The sequence below is a fragment of the Pempheris klunzingeri genome, chromosome 2 (genome assembly GCF_042242105.1).
Source record: "Pempheris klunzingeri isolate RE-2024b chromosome 2, fPemKlu1.hap1, whole genome shotgun sequence".
NCBI lineage: Eukaryota > Metazoa > Chordata > Actinopteri > Acropomatiformes > Pempheridae > Pempheris > Pempheris klunzingeri.
Genome location: NC_092013.1, coordinates 27,907,076 through 27,929,227, shown reverse-complemented (window position 1 = coordinate 27,929,227; position 22,152 = coordinate 27,907,076). Strand labels below are relative to the sequence as shown.

The 22,152-nt window shown below is 40.4% G+C and overlaps 1 protein-coding gene across 1 annotated transcript in view; it reads right to left on the bottom strand.

The window, feature by feature from the left end:
* Positions 1-3,743: 3,743 nt before the first annotated feature.
* Positions 3,744-22,152, bottom strand: part of LOC139209562 (copine-9-like) — a 127,014-nt gene continuing 108,605 nt past the window's right edge. Inside the window, exons 17-21 of the mRNA XM_070839325.1 lie at positions 19,207-19,334; positions 13,524-13,626; positions 11,409-11,466; positions 4,541-4,614; positions 3,744-3,971 (exon numbers count right to left, since the gene is read on the bottom strand). Coding sequence (XP_070695426.1) covers positions 3,744-3,971; positions 4,541-4,614; positions 11,409-11,466; positions 13,524-13,626; positions 19,207-19,334 — 591 coding nt within the window. The remainder of the gene's footprint in view (positions 3,972-4,540; positions 4,615-11,408; positions 11,467-13,523; positions 13,627-19,206; positions 19,335-22,152) is intronic.

Genomic DNA, 22,152 nt, shown 5'->3' with positions numbered 1-22,152 from the left:
TGCAACTTTTCAGGGTAGGTTTGTTTTAACCACCGAAGTTTGAACGAAGAGCAAAGGCGTGTACGGCCGATGGCTACATGTTCATACACACCAACATGAAACACACGTCTCTTTTTCAGTTGACCATTTCCGTATAGAGTAACAGTGTGTCATAACAGCAACTACAGCAAGAAGGTTAGACAGTCACTCTCTACCAAGGCTACATAAGGCGCCTGTCAAAACTTTAGATCTACGAACAGCTACGAAGGGGCCTGAAGGCAGCAGCAGCCTCCTGTCGGCCAGTGAAGCTGTGGAGTGGATTTTATGGCTACGAGGAGGATTTGTTACTATGAGTAGGATTTATCAATACATTTGTATGACCCACTCTGCCAATAATGCTCTAACTGTTAATTGAAATGTGAAGCCAAACTCGTTATGATTAAAGTAGTATGATTTCCAATCCCAGTCAGTGTTTTTTCATTGCATTTCCACTGAGTGGCAGTGTAGTATAATGAATCGTAAAAAAAAAAAATCCTCCTCTTAGACTGTAAGAAACAGATCATCTCCTCCATGATGAAACCGACATTTAAAATGCATGACACCCTCAGGGGTTAGACTAATTAAGACTCACTCTTTGCTACTACTGTCCAACTTCTAATTGTTTTAATAGCAGAAGTGTGTAAAAGACAATAGAAACTGATATATCACCTCACCACACTCAGATATAAACATTACTAACTCTGACAACTTTCTAATTCTAAAAGCTTTTTTCTTTTGTAATAACTAAAGGGGGCAAAGCATTAATTAAAGATGGCACAATCAATATAATATGTAAAGGAATAGTTTTTTTTTTTTTTTTTTACAATAGCTACAAGTGCGTATATTAGAAGAAGAATTTACAGTTTTCAGTTTTATGCCAAACACTATAAATTGATATATTCCGGCCAGCTCTTGACTTTTCCATAAAGAGATATTAAATGCAATACCTGTAAACATTAATTATACTGGCCAACTTAATATGACACTTTTTTTTTTTACATCCTATTACAATGCAAGAAAAAATAAGGCAAAAGAAAACCCTGAAACAATGACAAGGTTTTTTCCCATTTCCCATGTACATTTTACTACATACAATTTTTCTACAGTCCCTAACGTAACTCATTAATTACTGTAAAAATAGTAACAGACTACCCTGCAGGGCACAGACTAGAGATGAGCCTGGAACAACATCTTTATTTTGTTTCTAAGCAAAAGCTAGAAAACATTGACAAACCTGTGACTAAATTCCGACCAACACAAATGGAGACAAAAATAGCAGAGACATTTAGAGTATAAGAGAGGAACAAATGAAAGGAAGGAAGACTGTTCACTGTACATCACTTTAGATGTATTTACATTGGACCTACATAGGCTGTACCAAACACACTAGACTGGGGAGAAGCAGTTGGCAGTATATTGTTTGTCAGTGTAATTAACTAATACTGTACACACTGTATAGAAAGTTCAACATGCTTCATACAAAAATATCCAACAGGTTATGTGACTTTGGGTTGGTGTACATGTCGATCATAACACACACATGCATGCATGTTTTTAACACTGCGTGATACAAATCTATCCTACTATTCATGTATCTCTTACATGTTTTGGATTATTACATTGGCAGTTCCTTCAAGTATACTGTACACGATAACAGTAGAAATAGAAAGAATGCTCCTGCACAGTACACAAGTCAACACATGTAGGAATGTTGTTTGAAGTCATTTTCACATATGAATAAAGATACAGATCATACAATCATTGGCAGCATATCAGCCAAATAAGCATGCAAAATAACATATAAATATAAAAATAGAGTCCTCCCTCGCACATACTTGTAGGATTATGACAGAAATAAGGCCACATATCCATTTCCTTTCTGATACAAATATGACATGCTTAATAATCCAGGCAAGTCCTAATGAATCCATTCATTATTGTTATTATTAGCTTCACAGAACCATTCCTAAGCCTACAACAAGTGTCAGAGACAAAAAGAAAAGTTTTGACCAAACTGCACAGTATCTGTTTTTAGGAGTGTACGTGAGGAAAAGACAGCACAACCTGTTACAGTATAACAAGTCTGGAATTTCTACACAAGCACTAGCTCACTCTTGCTTGAAACCCTTCATGCATACGGCAAAGGCGTGATAGATGAAACCACAAAAAAATGGGAAAGTCTGAAAAAAAGTCAACATTCTTTGCAAATCAGCCTGTTTACACAGTAGCTGATGAGCCCTGACTGACAATCACAGGGAATATGCAGCCACATATCAAACCACAAAACTGAAGAGGGAAAACTGTGCATACATTTCCAAAAGTAGTCAGCACATCGCAGCTCCCTGAAAACAGTCTGAGTGACTTTGACACAGCAGTACATACCAAACGTTACTCTCTTTTTCACTGTTTTTCTTGGTGTCTTCTTTTCAGGCAAAAATAAGGAAAAGTAAAGGTGACCCTGACACTTTCACACATTCTCTGCTACATATGAAGTATTCTGGCCTGTGAAATGCACACTGACCAGCTCTATTCATTTTAAACAGGTACATGCCCCAGACAGGTTGGGAACTAGAGGCACCCACCTTATAAATGATTCATCCCAAATGACAGCCCCAGCTGAGAGAGTTACAATTTAGAAGAAGAGGGAGGACAGCAGAGCACACAGACGTGGTTATGTTCAGCTTTGCAGCCGGGGCTGAAATAATCTGTACCTCCTGATATTGTTAAATTGTACAGTGGCTGGAGGAAGTGGTAGAGCTGGAGTGGAGGATATTCCAGTCTGTTCTCCATCCTGAGCTAATTTCACGGCCTTATATGTATTTCCTGCTTGCAGGAGGTGCTTGCAAGCGCCTTCCTTTGCGTCCAAGTGGGATTAGTTTGCTTGCCGATGCTCCATCTGTGAATGTTGACCTTGAAATGTGGAGCATTCTCCACCCCTTTACATAAAAGGATATTTGAATTTCATGATCAGCATACAGTAATATACAGCATACATTTTCACGAAGCAATAAATAGAACCTGCTTCCACTGGCTCTCAGATGCCACAGCCAGGGCAGAATTTAATTTCTGCTTCTTTATTTTCAGATCCCCTGTGTTGCTGTCAAGCCTTAAAAATGCCCTGAGAATAAACAAACAAGAAAAGGACACCAGCTTCAATTACAACTGATCAAAATCAATTGCCCGGCTACTTCAGGATTTATTCCTCTATTACAGCTGACACTCTTATCACTGTGAGCAGAACAAGTGGGTTGGACGGAGCTGTGGATTCCACTTCTGCAGGAGAAGTTGTGTTGGCAACCAGTCTTTAGTGGCTTTTGTTGCTCGATTGAAATGTTAGAATTGATGACTGAGGAAAAAGTGCTAACTACATTTGGAAGCTTTAATTTAAATGCAGTCTGTGGGTCGTTGCAGAATTGTGTTGCACCCGCAATGGGCAGATCATGATGGGTGCTGACAAAAGGGCCAGAAATGTTAACAGGATCAAAAGTGGATTTTCTACACCTTTAGTCCAAATCCTGTAAGGGGAATCTTCCCAACCAACACCTTTAAAGGACTGTATTATTTTGTATTAGGTGTCCCTTTCCATTTACTTTGGAAACGGTCTTCCTCACTCTGTTCCTGTCAACAAACCCTGAAACCATACAACATACACACAGAGACACAAACACACATCTCCCTTTGCTCAGATCTCCAACTACCGTACTGCTCCTCTCACTGCCCTCATTTCAGGCGTGCATGTTGCGTTCCTTGGGGGTAGCAGTGGTGGTTGTGGTGGTGCTGGACATTGAGGGGGAGTCGGAGGTGGCAGGCAGGGGGGGCCGTGGCTCGATCCCCCGGCTCTTCATGAAGGACAGCAGCTGGTCTGGGATCTCCGCCAGGACGTCCTTGGCCAGTCTGGCCATGCTCAGGACCTGGTTCCCTGATCGGTCGATGTAGTCCCGAAAAGGAACGAACTGGACGAGAGCAGGAGAACATGGATGATGATGATGATGATGATGATGATGATGATGATGACAGCAGGGAAATTTGCCTAAATTTGGTATTTCTAAATTTCTTTTTACATATTGTTTGTTGGCTATTGAAAATGTGTTCAGGATTGCAGTTGAATGTTATAAGAATGGTATAAGATAAGAATAGAGCATATCGGCTTACTGTAGTCAGAAAAACAGAAATACTCCATTGTTTATGACCAAATACTGTTAATGGCAGCCCTTATCTGCTGAAAATAAATTAGTTTGCTTTAAACAAAAAAAATTGTCTTAATCAAATAAAATGCCAAGAAAGGGATCTGAGCATAATTCATCAAAGCTTCTCCAGCTTCCTATGCAATCTTGTTTTCTAGTTAAAACTCTGATGTGGACCTTTGTTTGGAGTTGAATGGTGAAGCATCATCGAGACTAGTAGAGCCAAACTACTGATGTCCAACATGTCTACTAGTAGAAATTCAACAAAATCAACGGCATGCTGATCTTTGCTGGTCACACTGATAGAACATCACATTGAAGGACAGCATGTACTTCACCTGGACAATGTCTCTCTCGGCGAAGCGTCCCCTGGAGGACACTCTGACCTCATCCCCATCCAGCTCCTCCATAGCTGCAGTCAACAAACACAACATTTAACTGTTAGAGGTAGAGGCATACTATATTGTACATTCTATGTGTACCTTGCTGAACAATCTAGACCCACTGCTATTTACAGAGCAGTTAGTGGAGGAGAGTCTTTACCTATAAAAGTGACACAAAACAAATAATAAAAATACAAATACAGGGTTAATTTATCCAACACTTTTAACAAGTTGAAATATCAGTCCCAGCCCAAGAGAGACGCACCGTTGAGGGCATACATTTTTTAGCAAACTGTCATCTGCCAGCCAGAGTATGAAGCTCCTCTCTCAGTCCACAGTTACTGTGGTTCATTAGTCTATTCTGTCTTTTTTTTGCCAACTGTTGCGAACAAAATCTCAGTTTTTCCTCAGTCATTAGTGGAATTCATTATAAATTAACAGCACGACGACTTTAGCTGTCTGGCTAACTTGACTTTCACTTCCAGTTGTAAACAAAGTTAATTATGTCTCACAGGAAAAACAGGGAAACCACTAAAGCCACTAAAAGCACATTCTTTTTTCTTATATTCATGTATTTCTTTAACCAATCCTCTGAACAATAACTGAAATAATATTCCACACTTGTAGACAATACAAGTTTGTCTATTTTTATGATTAACACTGATAACACACATTAAATGATCTGTATTTGTAGAGCACCTCTCTAGTCATTTAGACCACTGAAAGAGCTTTTACATTACATCCTCATTCACATACCATTCATTCGGGAGGAATCTTAAGTTGGAGGAGACAATTCTTTCACACACATTCACACACTGAAACTGCTTCAGGAGAAAGTTGGGGTTCAGCGTCCTTCGAGGCTGACTCATAGGAGCCGGGGATCGAACCACCCACTCTCCCTCTGAGCCACAGCCGTCCTAAGCATGTTAGCATGCATAGGACGGATATCTCCCCAATCTTTTTGTCTTATCTTGGGCGAGATGGCCAAAGTAGCAGAAGTGTTAAAAAGCAATGCAGCCTTTTAATAAAGGCTACAGGACTGAAATGGTGGTCTGCGTGAACATTCTTCTTCAAAATGAAGTCTCAGCATGCTGCCCAAACTGTGACCAGGGGTAACAATAGATCCAGGTGCTGACGGGCCATGCCACAGTCCACAGGGAAGAGTTCAGACCAAAGTCCGTCTGTACCACATCACCTCCATGCTCTTCTCTATTCTTATACTGTAACTCAGCCTCATTAGTGCTTATGTAGGCCACAGGAAGGAAGGCAAGGTAAAGTTCCTGCCTGGGAAAGAGTATGAGTTCTGCATCTTTTTATAGTTTCTTATCAACAAAGCAAATCAGATGAGCGAGTGACAGTCTGTGGCATTCCCAAGAGAGACCCTTTTCATATTCGAATTTAAAGGGAAAAGGAAAGGAAAGGATGCTGAGGGAGGGATGCTGATGGGAGACTGGTGAGGCTCCACATGGCACACAGAGATGGCAGATGGTGGTTGAGAGCAGCAGAAGAAAGGAGGAGAAAAAGGGGGAAGGAATAATTTGACATGACTGTGTAAGAGAGGAAATGGTGAAACAGCGGACAGCGAGAGACCAGAGCGAGATGGACAGAGACTTGAGCGGATGGCAGAGATGGAATAGAAATAAATTCAGGCTAAAAAAGTGGTAGCGAGGGAAGGTTCAGGTGTGTTGGGTAAACCTCGGCATGTGGGGGGAGGTCCACAGAGACGCTGAGCCTGACAGAAAACCTCCTGCTGCCCTCAATATCATATGGCAAGTGTGTGTCTGTGCATAGACTGCACTCTCAGGGGATTGTGGATGTATGGGAATCACACTCAAAGCTCTGATACACATGTCCACACACACACAATCACACTAATAGGGACATGTGTTCAGTACATGAGTCATAGAGGATCTGGAGTGGCATGGAGGCTCTTAATGATTAAGAGAGTGGAGAAAAGATGAAAGATGAACTGACTGTTACATGATCATGTTTAAACATCAGCCTGAAATTTGTGAGATTTCTAATGACAGTTTGGTGTCATCAGAATCAGCACCCATTAGCTAAGTGTCTCTTTGTATTAAACCATGTTTCACATATACCCTGTTGTAGTTCCTCTCACCCCTCAAGTAGGTGCACATGTTGGAGGTTGGTATAGAAGACACTTAACAATCGTTCATTTAAATTGTTCAAGAGAGTTGGTGACCACCACACCTCAGTATGCATTTAGGAGATTGTTTTGCCGACTACTATTTTTTTATCTCAGGCTCATTAAAATTCAGTCACTACTCTCAGAATTGTATAAAGTCAGGATAGAGATCATGACATTCATTTCCCTTAAAACAAGCAGATATTGTGTTTACCGTGTTCATCATCATAGTTTAGCCTGTTAGCATGCTAATATTTGCTTTCTCCAGTGAAGTCCAGTTTTACACATCACAGCAGTCTCGAGACCACAGTTTTAGCAACAACGTGCGCTCCAATAATATTAAAGCATGCTCGCTACAGTCGATAACAGATCGTGTTTGATGCTCAAACTGCAAGACAGCAGAACAAAGTTTAGGACGTGCCAGATGTTCAGCCACTCATCCGAGAGGGTTGGGTTTCGCTAATTTCCAAATTGCTCACTGCACTTTTTACCAAGCATCACTCAAACACGGTGAAGTAGTGAGTTCATGGAAATGAAGGAACATGTGATCCAGTGCAACATTATGGCACGCTGATAAAAAAGTTTGTGGACAACAGTGGACGTCTATGGCAGTGAGGACAGAAATCAGGCTTTGATGTGCCCACAATACTTGTTTGAAGAGTCTATTCATTATAAAATTATACAGTTTCATCTGCCTTAATTTTGATGTGATGCATTTAAATGATGGGATTTCAACGTGCTTTTTTTCCTTACTGTTTTAACTGCATATGACTGGATGGAGAAAAAAAAAATATTTAGAAGTAAATGTAAATGCTACATCCCATCCCATCATATTCTGTGTCTGAATGTTTAGTGCTGCCTTTCGAAATAAGCACAAAGTACATCAAAATGAATTCACAAGTGATATTCATTCAAAATACATCTGTCAGCAGATATGTGCTGTCAAAAGATGAGCGTCTTGATGTTATTCACATATTTCACCCTTCATTTTTATAGTTCAAAGTAGCACAGTGTCTTACTGTTCTTGTGCGGTAATTTGATGTTTCCTGATGTTTAATATTCCTCAATTGAACTATTTCGTCTCCCCGTGGGGATCAACAAAAGTTAATCTTACCTTCATCTTCAGACATTTTTTGAATGAAGGCTACACATTCACAAACACATTTGTGGCCCAGTTTTGTTCATTTCGCAACACATCTTTCAAGCGTCCCAAAAATATATGTGAAATGTATTTTTAGCAGCGTGGGAAGACAAACAGATGAGGGAACGCTGAGAATAAAAAGATGCAAGGGAGATGAAACAAGCATGAACAGAATGAGTTATAATAAATTTTGGTTTCAAAAGGCTGATCCCCACAGGGCGCTCCATGAGAGGCTTGGCTCTGACTGGGGATGAGTGATGTGTGGAGGTCTACTCAACCAGGGAGCAGACCTGGGCGAAACAGCAGCTGAATACATTTCGAGCTCTTGATTTGTCCTCTTTTGCGTGTCTGCTTTTGAAGCTTCTGAAGCATCACAGACGGTAAATCGGGCACACATGAGGAAGTTCTGCATGTTGAGTGGCAGACTCTGCAAAATGTTTTGCAGGGGCCTGACTGGCACGTATAGAAGAGGAGAAAGAAGGAGCATCAAAGATGATTCACCAAACACTGCGGTGGAGTTCTCCTCTCGCCACTATAATTTTTCCTAAGTCTCCCATACTTTGCTCCTGCCTGATTAAAGTGAAGTGATCCCCTGCGTGCACGGAACTCCGTGATTAGATTGGCGAATGAGGTAGATGAATCTATAAATAAGTTCACCACAGATTTACCATCTTGTTCTCTAACTCATTCTGTGCTTCTCCTCCTGTCATGCTCTTTCAGTTCCATCATCTCTGCTTTCACCCTTGACCCTTAGCCCTGTGCACTGAATAATAGCCCCAACGAGGACTCTTTTCGTTCAGCTAGAATAATTTCGTGCTTCACCTTTTCTTCATCTGGTGATTTAACTCAAATCCTTTTGCCAATTAACTTCTAGAAAGACACCTTTGCTTTTCAATAGTGCTCAGATGGTGAGCACATGATGAGGATTCTATTTTTCATTTAGCTGTTCTGTACAGCAGACTGAACCTCACAGTACATTGAGAAGCATGTCCCAGCATGCACAAATCAAACTTGAGGATCCGGAGATGGACTGGAAAAAATAACAATGGTCCCGCCTTCAAACCCTACAATTCAATACCATGTTAGAAAAGGTGCAATGTATTGTGACACGCATGTTAAAGTAGTTTTCTAAGATGTGACTGGACATTAATGGTCTTTTTGTGGAAATGAGATTTTTGCAGCAACAAAAAGGTAAATTAAATCCAGATAGTCTTCAGTGAGGATTAGAGGTGCCGTGCAGAGTCTGATCTCTGCATAGGTCTATTATTTACATTATAAAAATGACATATCTGGCTCTGTCCACCGGTTAGTCTCTAACTGTGTCTGTCTGCTCTTTGTGGCTGAGATAGGTGGTGTACGGTGGGGTTTTTGGGGCTTCTTCTCAGAAAACAACAGCGTGCTGCTGCTGGAAAAGGGCTCAACACAAAGCTGAGAGGAACTGCAGGATTAGTTTTTGTAGCTCGGCCATTAATTCTATTGGTTATTTACATTTACATGATGCTGAGATCTTAGTTACAGGTTATCTACTCTCATAACTTACAGGACTAACAATCAGAGCTGTGAAAGTTTGAACAAATTGCAGTTTTCCATGAACTGTGAAGAAAAAATTGAATTAGAGACATTCATTACATATAGCTTGTAGCCTATATAGCTACACATAGCTTGAGGAAATGTTCTCTGTTTGAAAAGAGGAATGTCTCTACATGTTCGGTAGCCAGATGAAGGGATACTAACTCTGGCTTTGGAGAAACACAAAACATTTTTATAAAGTCACAGTGTGTACCTGCCAGAACTGCCAGGAAAATAAACACATTTTGGCAAGTTTGGATAGACAGTGAGGACTAAAAACTACAGCACTCTGTGTGTCAGCACAACTTAAAGCTGAGCAGTAGAAGTGATAGGGATAATTCAGGATGATTAAAGACCCCTCTGCTTTGTGTCGGGGTCCTGCATCTTTTGCAATAATGACCAGCTTGATGTACATTATTCGGCTTATAACACGGCTTTGTGCCCAAGAAATCAACAGTTTAAGACAAACTAATGACTTAAAAAGGATTTTATTGAATTAAAAAATGATTATATGGCTTCTGCTATCAGAGTGGTTTCCATAGCAACAGTCTGCTATACAGAAATAACAGACTGTGGAATGTTATATATGTATAACACACCACTTAGCTTCGCCTGTAACAGCCCATCATGACACTGCAAACCTCATGTGTGATATTAATCTGTTTCATTGCAAGTTGAAATGTCATGGGATTAATTTAAGTTTCTTTTCTCTCGTAGAAATGTTCTGCTGAGGTACCCTGAGAGGGAACATCTCTATTTGGGCAGTGGAGTTTTGTCCAGTAGGTGTTCTTACACTTTCAGTACTTCTGAATAGTGTGAAAGAGGACATGTTAAACCATTTGCTCTCATATTTGCTTGTACAGGATCACTAAAGCTGATGTTGTCCATCAGTGCTAATTTAAAGGTAAAATCAAATGATAACACAATGGCTCTCATTCTGTTTGGTTATGACAACATTGCAGTCACCAATGAAATTGCTGAGATCTGGGAACAAACCAGGCAACCGTTTATCCAGTTTATTATAATAAAAACCTGAAATGTTGGTAATAATCCCTCACTGCATTCAGCACTATGGATACTCATTCAGTTCCATTGTATTCATAACTCAGTACCTGCATGCAGTATAAACTCCATTCACCATTGTTCTCACCATGTGCAGTCCACAGCTTTCATACAATAATATAATAGAAGTCCCCATTCAATCCCATTTTATTTAAAACTCATTCATAATAAGGTCAATTAGTGTTCATATGATCATTAAGTCATCCAAAAACCATGTCATTCAGCACCGGGGAACGTGCCAATCATGTCCATTTTCTTTGAGACATACTTCTCTGGTTGGAGATTGTTGCCATGATACAAACAACAGTGCAGTATCCTTTAATCAGAATCAGAATCAGAATGAGGAGAGGTCTTCTGTTTAGGACTTAGTCTATTTGATCCTGCCTGGAAGCACCATGTCAGTCATTTCTTCAGGAGCACCAAATTATCAAATGTCTCTGGAGTTCATTGTGATGCCCTGGGGGGTCATTCTAAATCACACCTGGACTCCTTACACATGTGCCCACTTTCTACTGAGCAGTAGAAACAGTAGAGGCAGTAACAGGTAGGGTTTTGAGTGAGATATTTTTTTCTGTTTTGCAGTATTGTAGCTGACATTTTCTGTCCATGGCTTACTGCAGTCCCCTGGTAAATTATTAAACAGTGTGGATGACTGACTGATATTACAGGCATGTAAGTGGGGGGAGGGGGGGGTGGGTCCGGGGGATAAATAGAAGATTTACATATCTACACTGTGGAAGCTTTGAGGGGCATTAAATAAGCTGAAATGTATGTAGAATGTTCATGTGTATTTGAATTATTTTAACGAAAGAAAGAAATGGCTTCCCAGTTGTTCTGCCTAATATGATGAAAGCTCTGTACTGACCAATACACACACACACACACACACACACGCACACACTTACCATCAAACTCAGCAGGGCCCACTCCTACTATGATGACAGACATGGGCAGGGAGGCTGCCTGTGGAGAAAACACAGGAGGGGTGTGAGCCTGAGTACTGCCCCCCCCCCATCCCCCCACTTCAAAAATACACACTGTACATAACATGCTTGAATGTACAGTATGTATACATGTCTGAGTAGACTTGGCTGCAATGAGAATAAACTGCTTTCAGACCATTTTCACATCCTCACACTGCGGTTCTTTGTTTGTCCAAAGAATTCACTTGCACCCCCCCCCCCCAGCCTGACTGCACTGGTCTGCTTTCACACTGACTGCACTGTTGATCTGCTTTTCTTCTTTCCTTTCATCAACAAAATTCAGGTGTTTGCTGACATTGTGACAAATGCAAGGAATATTCTGAATCATGTCACACGCCCACCCGTATGATCTGCATAAATGAGACAAATGAGCTCATCCCCGCAAAGATATTATGTGGCATCAAGGTGGGTTTGAATGTTAATCTCTGCATCAGTGGAGCTTTTTATTGCTCTCGTTTTTCTAGTCTTGCTAACAATGTACACATCTATTTGTTTCCTGTGTGAGTACTCATGCCTTTAAACTGCCACCATAATTGAAGTGGATCTGAACTAAGACCAGCACTTTCATGTGGACATTTCATTTAACCAAATGTTTACCCACTCTCTGCTGCAGAATACACTGAAGTGTGGCATGAAAGTAGCCATATTGTGCCAAAATGTGCTTTTCTATTTTGTCTCAAACTGCTGTTAGGGTTAGTGCCCATTTGCACATCCAGCAAACACAGAGCAAGCAAGTATCTCCTTTCAGCCCTGTTTTGGTCTCACCTCCTAAGGAAATATCTGTTTGTTGGGCTGCTCCACTATATTCACCAGCCAGTTGCTAGCTGTGTCTGTCTGCAGTGGGTTTGCTGTGGCTGGACATCGGGTTGATGAGAGCTGATGAGAGCTGTGTGAACCAGTAACTTGCAGGCTGTAAAACCAAATATGACCTCAAAGATGCTAAAATGCCCTATAAAACTGAGGGGAACTGCAGAGTTGGTGATGATGCTCTGTGGATTTGTTACTACGTGGGACTCTCACATGACACAATTCAGCCATTGTTAATATGAAATGTCAATTAGTGCAATTAGTGCAGCTTTAAGATTCTGTAGGTGGCACTCTATTTGTGACTATCTCTGCTAACAGACACTTTGTCCTTGTAACTATATCCCAAACAAACACAGCACCAAATCTATCAAATAGGAAAATAAATATGCAAGGAGGTACTGTAGAAGTAAACTGCATTTTTATCAAAATACTTTCCCTTAATTGAAAATCCACAGGCCTGTTTCACACAAATTACCTCCCATACTTTGATTTTTTGCTCTCTTTAAATGCATAGACACACACACACACACTCCTCAAGGACTCCATCTGTCCCTCGTGGCTCCGGTGTTAATCCTCCTGGATTTCTGGGGACCTCCACAGCACAGGATTGGATCGGTTAAATCCTTTCCCCACTGAGTCTTCTTCTAATTTCCTCACATTTCTTAACATGGACTGGAGCCACATCCTGCATAGGCACATGTTGTCGGGGGTTTTGGCAGGCCCACATGTCAGTGACAGGTAACAGTTTGAATTTATTTTAAGGACTTTAAACAACAAAATCTATGTAATATTGCACCAATACATCTTATTTACTAATCTGTGATGACTTTAGAGTACAGAATGTACAAGTGGCAAAATATTTTGATTTATAAACAAAAGGGGAAACTATAAGTATTTTTTATTTATCAGTAAACCACAATGGTTGCTTATGGCAGTTTCACTTCAGAACTACCTGTAAGCAGAGATTTTCCTGCACCAGCTGCCATACCCACATTTAGTTTTACATAAATCTGAGGTTGACTGTCAGCCCTGAGCTGCTGAAATGTTAATGTTACTAGTGTAGCTTTGATTCTGACTCAGATTCTCAGCTCAGTTATGATGTAGCTTCCCTGGTTTGACCTGGATGTTGTTTAGACTTTAAATGGGATGTTATTTAAAATTGCGAGCCCATCCACGTGGTACCTCTACGTACACTTTTATGTTCTGTGTGCAGTGGTGTGTTTTACTCACGTTCACCACAGACTCTTTGGTCTGCGCCATGTCTGAGATGACGCCGTCTGTGATCATCAGCAGCACAAAGTACTGGGAGCCGTCAGTCACCTCTGCAGCACACCTAACGTCATAACACACACACACACACACCAAAATTAGGTTAAGTGTTGTAGAAATAAAGCTTGGAGTAATGTCACGTTTCTGATGTGGTGGAACAAATCACTGACAGCACAATGATCTTAATGCTCCAGGTGTTTAACATCTGTTTTCCTGGTGCACTTTGAGCCATCTGAAGAAGCATCCTCTGCCAGTCCCTCCCAGATCTTGTTGATTTTTTAAAATTAACAAATGAAAAATTACCATACTTATATATATATATATATATATATATATATATATATATATATATATATATATATCGTGATAAATTGTGGCAGTATTCAAAAAATGCTAAGCCACAGGAAAGAATGACAGTAAAGGAATGTGTGTTTAAAACAGATATTTCCAAGTTTAGTGTTATTCCCTGGATGGTTTTATTGAGGTGCAGGTGTGGTTTTATCTGCGCTGGCCCTTTTGAGTAGATCTTGACAAGGAGGTATTGGCTGAAAACTGACCACAGTTATACCTGACATCTTCTGTTCTAAGCTCTCAATCTCCACTTTGGTTGCTGAGCTAACGTCAGCTTATGTTACATTAATGCTACATTTTCACAGACTGACAAGTTGCTTGTTCTGGAGATCCCATTAAATGAATGACCTTACGATACAATACTGAGGTGCTGTGATTAAAAGATTAAAATCATGACTGAAGGAATCTTTTAATACATGCTAGTGTTGCAGGTCAGCCTCAGCTGTAATCTGGCTGGACTTTTCCCTCGTTTGAATCATTTGTTTTGTGTAATTTCTGCATCTGTGTGTTGATATTTTTACACTTACACCACTTTTACACTTTACACTTCCATCTGCAATATTAGGATAAACAAAGTTCTCTTATTTTCTCTGTGAAGTTGTACCTTGTGCATGTTCTTTATTGGGAGTATGTTACCTGCTGATTCTCGTATGAAACAAATGGGCTACATATCATTCATATCAACCTTTAAATTGAATGCCTGTCACGCTCTGCAGGTAACTGTCCAACCATCAGATATTCCGATGGTTCTCTGCAGGTTGTTTAATATGTGGATTTAAATGTCTGCGCTAAAGAGCAGATGCAGAGTGCTTCCCTGCCAGCACAGGCTTCTTGTAAAATAGTCCACATAACACTGTGTTGTATAATAGAGTATTTTTGCTCAACACTGGTTGGTGTGTGTGTGTGTGTGTATGTGTGTGTGTGTGTGTGTGTGTGTGTGTGTGTGTGTGTGTGTGTGTGTGTGTGTGTGTGTGTGTGTGTGTGTGTGTGTGTGTGTGTGTGTGTGTGTGTGTGTGTGTGTTGCAGGTAATGCTAGGATCCCAGCAGGGAGAAGGAGGACCTGCTGTCTGACTCACTGTTTGATTGGCTCACACTCTCAGTCTGGCCTGAGGGTGAGAGCAGGCAAAATGGCAAACTGTCTTTCTGTCTACCAGCCTTCCTGTCTGCTGGCTTCCTCTCTGTCTGTCTCAATATCTGCCCCTAATGTTTTCTGTTTCCCTCTCCCTCTCATTGCTATCATTGCCAAAGCGCCGTAATATCTACAAACACGTTTTTTAGTGTGTCAGCATTTAAACGATTCTTTCACCAAAGACTTAAAATGGCCTTGTGTAATTAGATATAGTTAGAGCATATCATCATAAATAAAATATCATATTCTCATATTTCTGTATTATAAATATCTCTATCATATATTTCTGTGTTTTATATTTAGTCTAACAGAAGCGTCTTGATACTGGTGTCCTAACAGTTCCGTTTTAATGCTTATATTAAGTCTGGTACTGGGATTTTCAGCTCTCCAAGTAAGTCACTGATTGTCACACCAATGCAACACTAGATGGATACTGTGATTCATGAATAAATTAAAAAAGCTTTTTTGTTTAGTTATACTGACGAGAAAGAGAAAATGTATGACAAAACAGGTGTTTTGAGCAAGGAGGATGGAGTGGCTAATGTTTGGCTGTTTGTTAACTGATGATGAAGAATGCTAATGCTACAGATAAAACAGCTCCCAGGACTGACATAATGGTCCGCTGGAAGCAGCTCATAAGAGAAAATGATTGTGTTGACAGTGCTGAGCATTTTGGAATATTTCTTAAGGGCATAAGTGATGTCATATTGAGACACTCTGATGAAATGAAACTCTGAAAAGTGAGGACAAGTCAAAGGGAGGACTGTAACTGAAACTATACATTTTAGCATCTGAGGAGGTTCAAGATATGTCAGCATAAAAATATAAAGATTTAGCCAACAATTACTACTACCGTGAGTCAGTGCGTGACTCACTCTTCAGACGACAGAGCTGTCAGTCAGCAGGAGAGATGTTCCACTGGGGTGTGAATTTAGTCACTGAATTATGACCAGGGAACACTCTTTTTATTTCTCCGACTATGTGAGAATGTGACATTTTCACATCACCAATGACAAAAAAAGGAATTAAAACATAAGCCTTTCAGGTTAAACATGAGACTCACGCAGGCTGTTATAGGGGCACAAGCTGTGAATAATACATGTCTCATGATTGTGGGTAAGACATATTGGAAAAAAAACCCATCTCTAATCATTTTGGGTATTTGTACAAATGAAAAAGGAGGTCAAAAAATGTAAGACCCACAAGCACATGATGAATTAGAATATAGATGTTCCCTGTTGGTATACTACGGTGGTCGGGAGGTGCAAAACAATTTTACAATACGAGAAACACTTTTACGGCCGAAACAAATTTACAAGTAACTTTTTCAACCGGAAAGGGAATGTACCAACTGTCGAGTAGAACCGGAAGTCATAAGGAGTTCATGGCGACCCACGATGGACGGCAGTCAAGCGGTCTTTTGCCCGTATTGTGGCGAACATATGAGGTTGAAAAAGTTATTTGTAAATTTGTTTCGGCCGCTTGTAAAAGTGTTTTGTCACTTGTAAATTTGTCTCGGCGTTTGTAAAAGTGTTTCACGTCTTGTAAATTTGTTTTCTCAAATGTAAATTTGTCTCAGGACTTGTAAATGTGTTATGGCAATGTCATTTTGTTTTCTGATTTGTAAAAATGTTTTCTAAAATGTAAATTTGTCTCCAGCTTTGTAAAAGTGTTTCTCGTATTGTAAAATTGTTTTGCACCTCCCGGCCACCGTAGTATCCACTTCACTGCTGCTGAGTTATAGGCTTTGGGCTCACAGACTTCAAAGACCTCACTGAAACTGTGAACCTTCAGTTCTATTGGACAAGAAAAACGTAGACTTGATCCGGGTTGTGTTTGTGTGTGTGTGTGTGTGTGTGTGTGTGTGTGTGTGTGTGTGTGTGTGTGTGTAGGCTGGTTACTTGTTTCCAATAATAACATAAATAGTATTTTCATCGACCCTCACAGATTCTCTGCCCACAGAGACACACAACATGGCATCAGACAACACACAAGAGCATATAGTGTGCAGACAAAAGCTGGGCAAAAAAAGCAGTGAGGGCAATACAATGCATGTAAACACACTGTTGGAGAGAAGCAGCGTATGTTTCTTTGGCTGTGATAATATGATTGTTGTTCCAATAAGTTACTGCAAATGGTAAGAGTAGCCGTATGTATTTATGTATATATGGATTAAACCATGCATCTCTCTCCTTTCTCCCTGTCTTCATCACCCTCGCTTAAAACCCTCGCATGGATGACAACAACAAAGAAGAGATGTCTGATGAAGTGGAGGAGGAGGGGGAGGATGAGGAGAAGTAACTGGACCAAGAGGAAGAAGGAGAGGAGGATGGGGAGGTTAATTAAGAGGAAAGGGAAGAACCAGAGTAGGGAGAGAGGATGGCAGACAACAAGAAACAGGGAGGAGGAGAGAGACAGCGAGCATGTGGAGCAGGAAGAGGTGCAGAGGGATAGCAAGTCAGAGTAAGTGCTAAAGGTATGGAGGGAGGAAGTTTAAAAAGAAAAAGAAGAAAAGGAGAATGAAGGAAGGTTAGCGCATCTGATTATCACAAAGCAGAAAATATCTGGAGACATGAGAAACAAAACAAAACAAGAAAAAAAAGTGCAAGGACAGAACATTTCATGGTCTCTCTCTCTCTCTCTGAATGGATGGATGGGAGTTTGGAAGCTCTTGAGCCCACAGTTGAACAACACAGCACTGCTACACTCCATTTGATTATGCAACCACAATCACACTTAACTGGGACAGGATATTATTGCTTCATATGGGGGCTAAGAATACAATAGTAGGTAATAACCAGCCAAAATCCATTAAAAACCTAACACTGGCTGTACTCCAAAAAAGTTTTATTGGTGAAATGTAATTTGTTTTAGAAAGAGTTTGTAGAATGAAGTGCTGCAGGGTTGAGCAAGGTTTGTTAACTTATTCCTAGTGAAGCACTGACATCATGTGTGCATGGTTTTTCAGAAAATAATACTCAGGAAATAATAAGGTGCAGTCAGCGTGTGCGTGTAACATTCAATACCTCATGGCACAGCTGCATAACCTTTCATATGTAACATACAAGGACAAAAGGCTCCGAGGAAAAAGAAAGCCCTTTGTGGCCGCTTTGCAAGACATGTTGTCACAAATGGGGCTGTTGATGTTCGATTACACAGCGGCAGCGTCCAGCGGCTCTGGGGCGTCCCTTCTCTGTGTAAGTACTTTGATGTGTTGTTTTAACACTGACACAGTGAGCAATGAACTGTTGTAGATTCATTTTACATGAAAAAACTATTAGAAGAATATCAATCAGAAGATAAAAAAAATGTGGAAAATGTAAAATATATTTAAACAAATTGAAAATGCTTTGAAATAACTAGCTGTGCACTTAGCAGCAGTGGCTCTGCAGAATAGAGAGGAGGAACAGAGTATATAAGGGACTCAGAGCCACTGCGAAAACACCAGTCAGTGTTTTTTTTACAGCTGATAGGTAGAAGACAGTCGGGATAAAATACACAGTCCTCAAAGCATTTTCTTTGTGTGAAAAACCACTAAAAAGAATCGTGTTTGGGGGCTGTATTTATAGTGGTGCTGTCTACTTTGTTTTCTCATAAAGCATTTGCAGAGCCAGTTTCTAATGAGGAAGAATATGCCCTCCACACACTTGTTAGAACTCAAGAATACATTTAATATCTATGGTCTGTGTTTCGGTGAGAGGCACTGCATGTAAACATACGTTTTATTTATTTACGAGAAAAATCTACAGGGATCTATAAAATCTGAAAATGCCTGGGAAAAAAATGTGAAACTGATTTCTCTACAAAGACAGGGATGATTGACAGACAGACGGTCTCTGTGATCTCTTTATCACTTCTCCTGCTTCCTGTTTGTAGGCACGACATGCATACACATAAACAGCTGGCTTGATGGCACATGATGAGTGACACATGCATATGGAACACATGGAAGTTTGCAGATTTTATGTATGAGAGACATTATGTATGTGTATGTAGGTTCGTGTTTGTATGCACATATGAGTGTACGTGTATGCGCATAAATTGTGTGTGTGCCTACATGACATGTATAGTGTCACAAGTAGATGTGTGTCTCTTGTATGCGTGTGTGCATGTGTATGTGTGTGTGTGTGTGTGTGTGTGTGTGTGTGTGTGTGCGTATCTCACCGAGCCACCTGGTTGATGACAGGGGCAAAGTTAGTTGGGCCATACAGCTGAACAGTTCGTAGGCTCTGGAAGTAAGCCTCTAATACACCTTCAATGGCCACACAGTTCGGGTTTTCTGGATTTGTGTTCTGCAAGAGAGAAAACTCAGTTTGTGTAGAAACATTGACCTGGAAGGAACCAAAAAGGACATGGGGGGGTGCACATTTTTTGTCTTGTGAATTATTGTCCATCAGTCTTGTTGTTTTTTAACCCTTGGACTCTGACCAAATCAATTCATCAATACACAAGGTGACTGAGCTAAACGATAAGTCATTATTCATCTCTGACCCTGACTCACATACCTTTAAACCTTCACTCCTGGATTCCCCCAAGCAAAGAGCACAAACTCGGCAGCATGCCTTATAGTATACTCTAAACTGTATCTGCTTTGGCTAACCTACATTGGCTGGCCCCACTGGCAATCATAAATAGACTAGGTTGTCATGGAAATAGCCACAAACCAGCAATCCCTGCAGTAACAGAAGTTTTCCACATATTCGTTAAGGCCCCTAAACCTAGAGTGTAAGACTGCAGTCAATCGAAAGGTTTATAAGATGGGGGTCCTCTCAATAACTGGCCCCAGCATCCAGAAAACACCCCCGTCTTTACCTGCCCCACACGCTCATCCCATCCCTTTGGAACAAATTAACACTATTCAACAGGGTTTAACTGGCTAACTCCACTCTCTGGGATCCATGCTTCATAGGACACAGCTGAGATACCTCTGAGACATTTTGGTTGGTTGTAACTTTCAAAGGCCAGTTGAATCCTTTGAGGATGGGATTTTCTTAGCTGAAGTCCAACACTGTGCATTCAGCTGGAGCTTCATTGGCACCAGTCCAATCAGCCTGGTTTCATTTTTTGAGCTTGCTGTTTGATATGTACCGTATTTACCGGACTATAAGCCGCTACTTTTTTCCCACGCTTTGAACCCTGCGGCTTATACAACGATGCGGCTAATCTATAGATTTTCCTTCGCTAACGTTTCAGTGACGGTTTCAGTGCACAGGAGGAGGATGAATAAAAACATTAATGACTTTTCTGTTTTGTTCAATCAGCCGTGTTACAGGCACCGTTTGGAAACAATTAAGGTATGTAAGTAAACATTTACAAAATCTTTCTGTGTAAATATCTCATTTCAAAACATATATCTCTGTGGCTTATAGTGTGGTGCGGCTAATATATGTAAAAATATTTTTTTCTTTTAAAATTTAGTGGGTGCGGCTTATATTCCGATGCGCTCTATAGTCCGGTAAATACGGTACTCAGTGGCTACTTTATTAGGAACATTTCTCTGGTGCTGAGTAGAACCCCCCCCCTTTGCCCCAGAACAGCCTGAATTTTATGTGGCATGGATTCCTTTTTGCAATTTTACAGAAATTGATGGTGTTTGACCATCCAAACAAGTACTTTGGTTGGATTATATGAAATAAAATCTTTTGACTGTGGAGGCCACTTTACATTTGATCATGTTAGAGGAACCAGTTTGGGGTGTTCTTCGTGAGATGATGAACTATCCTGCAGGAAATTGGGTACGAGCTGTGACATTTTAACAATGTTCAGTTGGTGTCTAATGACTTAATGCGAGCCAGGAACATATTCCCCACATTAGCTTGACTATTGACACAAGGCAGGATGGATCCATGGATCGATGACTTTTATTCCAAATTCTGCAACTACCACTTGCATGTGACTGCAGAAACATTTCAAGTCTTCTTCTATCCAGTTTTGGTGACCCTGTGCCAACAGTTTGTGGAGTGGAACAGATTGTGGTCTCTGCTGTTGTAGCCTCTCAACTCGAGGGTTTCATGTGTTGAGCACTCAGAGATGTTCCTCTGCAACATTACAACGCCTGTTTGATTGAGTAACTGTTGTCAGATCAGCACTGTGAGAGCCAACAATCCTTTTGGTCCCATCTACACCCACATGCATTTTGTATCTACATACATTATCTGGATAATGACATCTGCTCTATGAGTATTTAAATCTACGGGTAGTATTAAATGTTCTGTTACAATGCATTCATTCAGTCATCTATCATTTATTTTTCATTATCAACATACAAATCACATTAGTGCCATGTATAAATGGGGTTCTAATGTTCAGTCACATGCATTACGTACATCTTCCCCATTCTGATATTTGTTCTGAACAACTGAAGCTCTTGACTGCATCTCCATACTAGTATGCACTAAGTGTCTTCTATATGATTGGATAACTACATATTTGCATTAATAAGCAGCTGTATGTAAATCTTTAAAGCATATAGAGACAGACAGGAATATCACCAGCTCATGTTCCTGCATGTGATATGTCATTTGAGAATAAAATATGAGATGCATTTCTTTACATGTCCAAAGGAATATGTGCTTTGAATTCTCACAAGTTACATTAATTACATGGGGATTTTCACTTGTGACAAGTTGCATTCGTCTGAATCACTCTTGACACGTCTGCTTTGTTCTGCCTGAATTAGTCACCTCTTAAGACTGCATCATTTAGACAAGGACATGTCAAACCTGTGAGATTGTCTTTGATCTCCTCCTTCAGTGAAAAAGAAGATAGACGGCAGGAGAGAATTGCATGTCGCAGGTTAAAAACGGAGGGATAATTGACATCTTAACCCTGTAGTGGCTTCACATTCTTGCTTCCTCCTGCATCACTGTTGTAAATGTGCAGTTGACCACTTCATTCACTTTAATACTTTTTCAACCTATCAAAGTCACCAACTGCTTTGAAAAACTGCATGTTCACACTTTCACACACTTCAGTTAGTCTCTCTGAGCAATAAAGACATTTCCTTGATCAGAATTATATTAATGCTTATACGCATAACCTCTTAGTTTGCTGTGTATTTGAGGGTTACAGACAATGTGATGGTACTTCTTACAAGGTAATTCAGGCAAA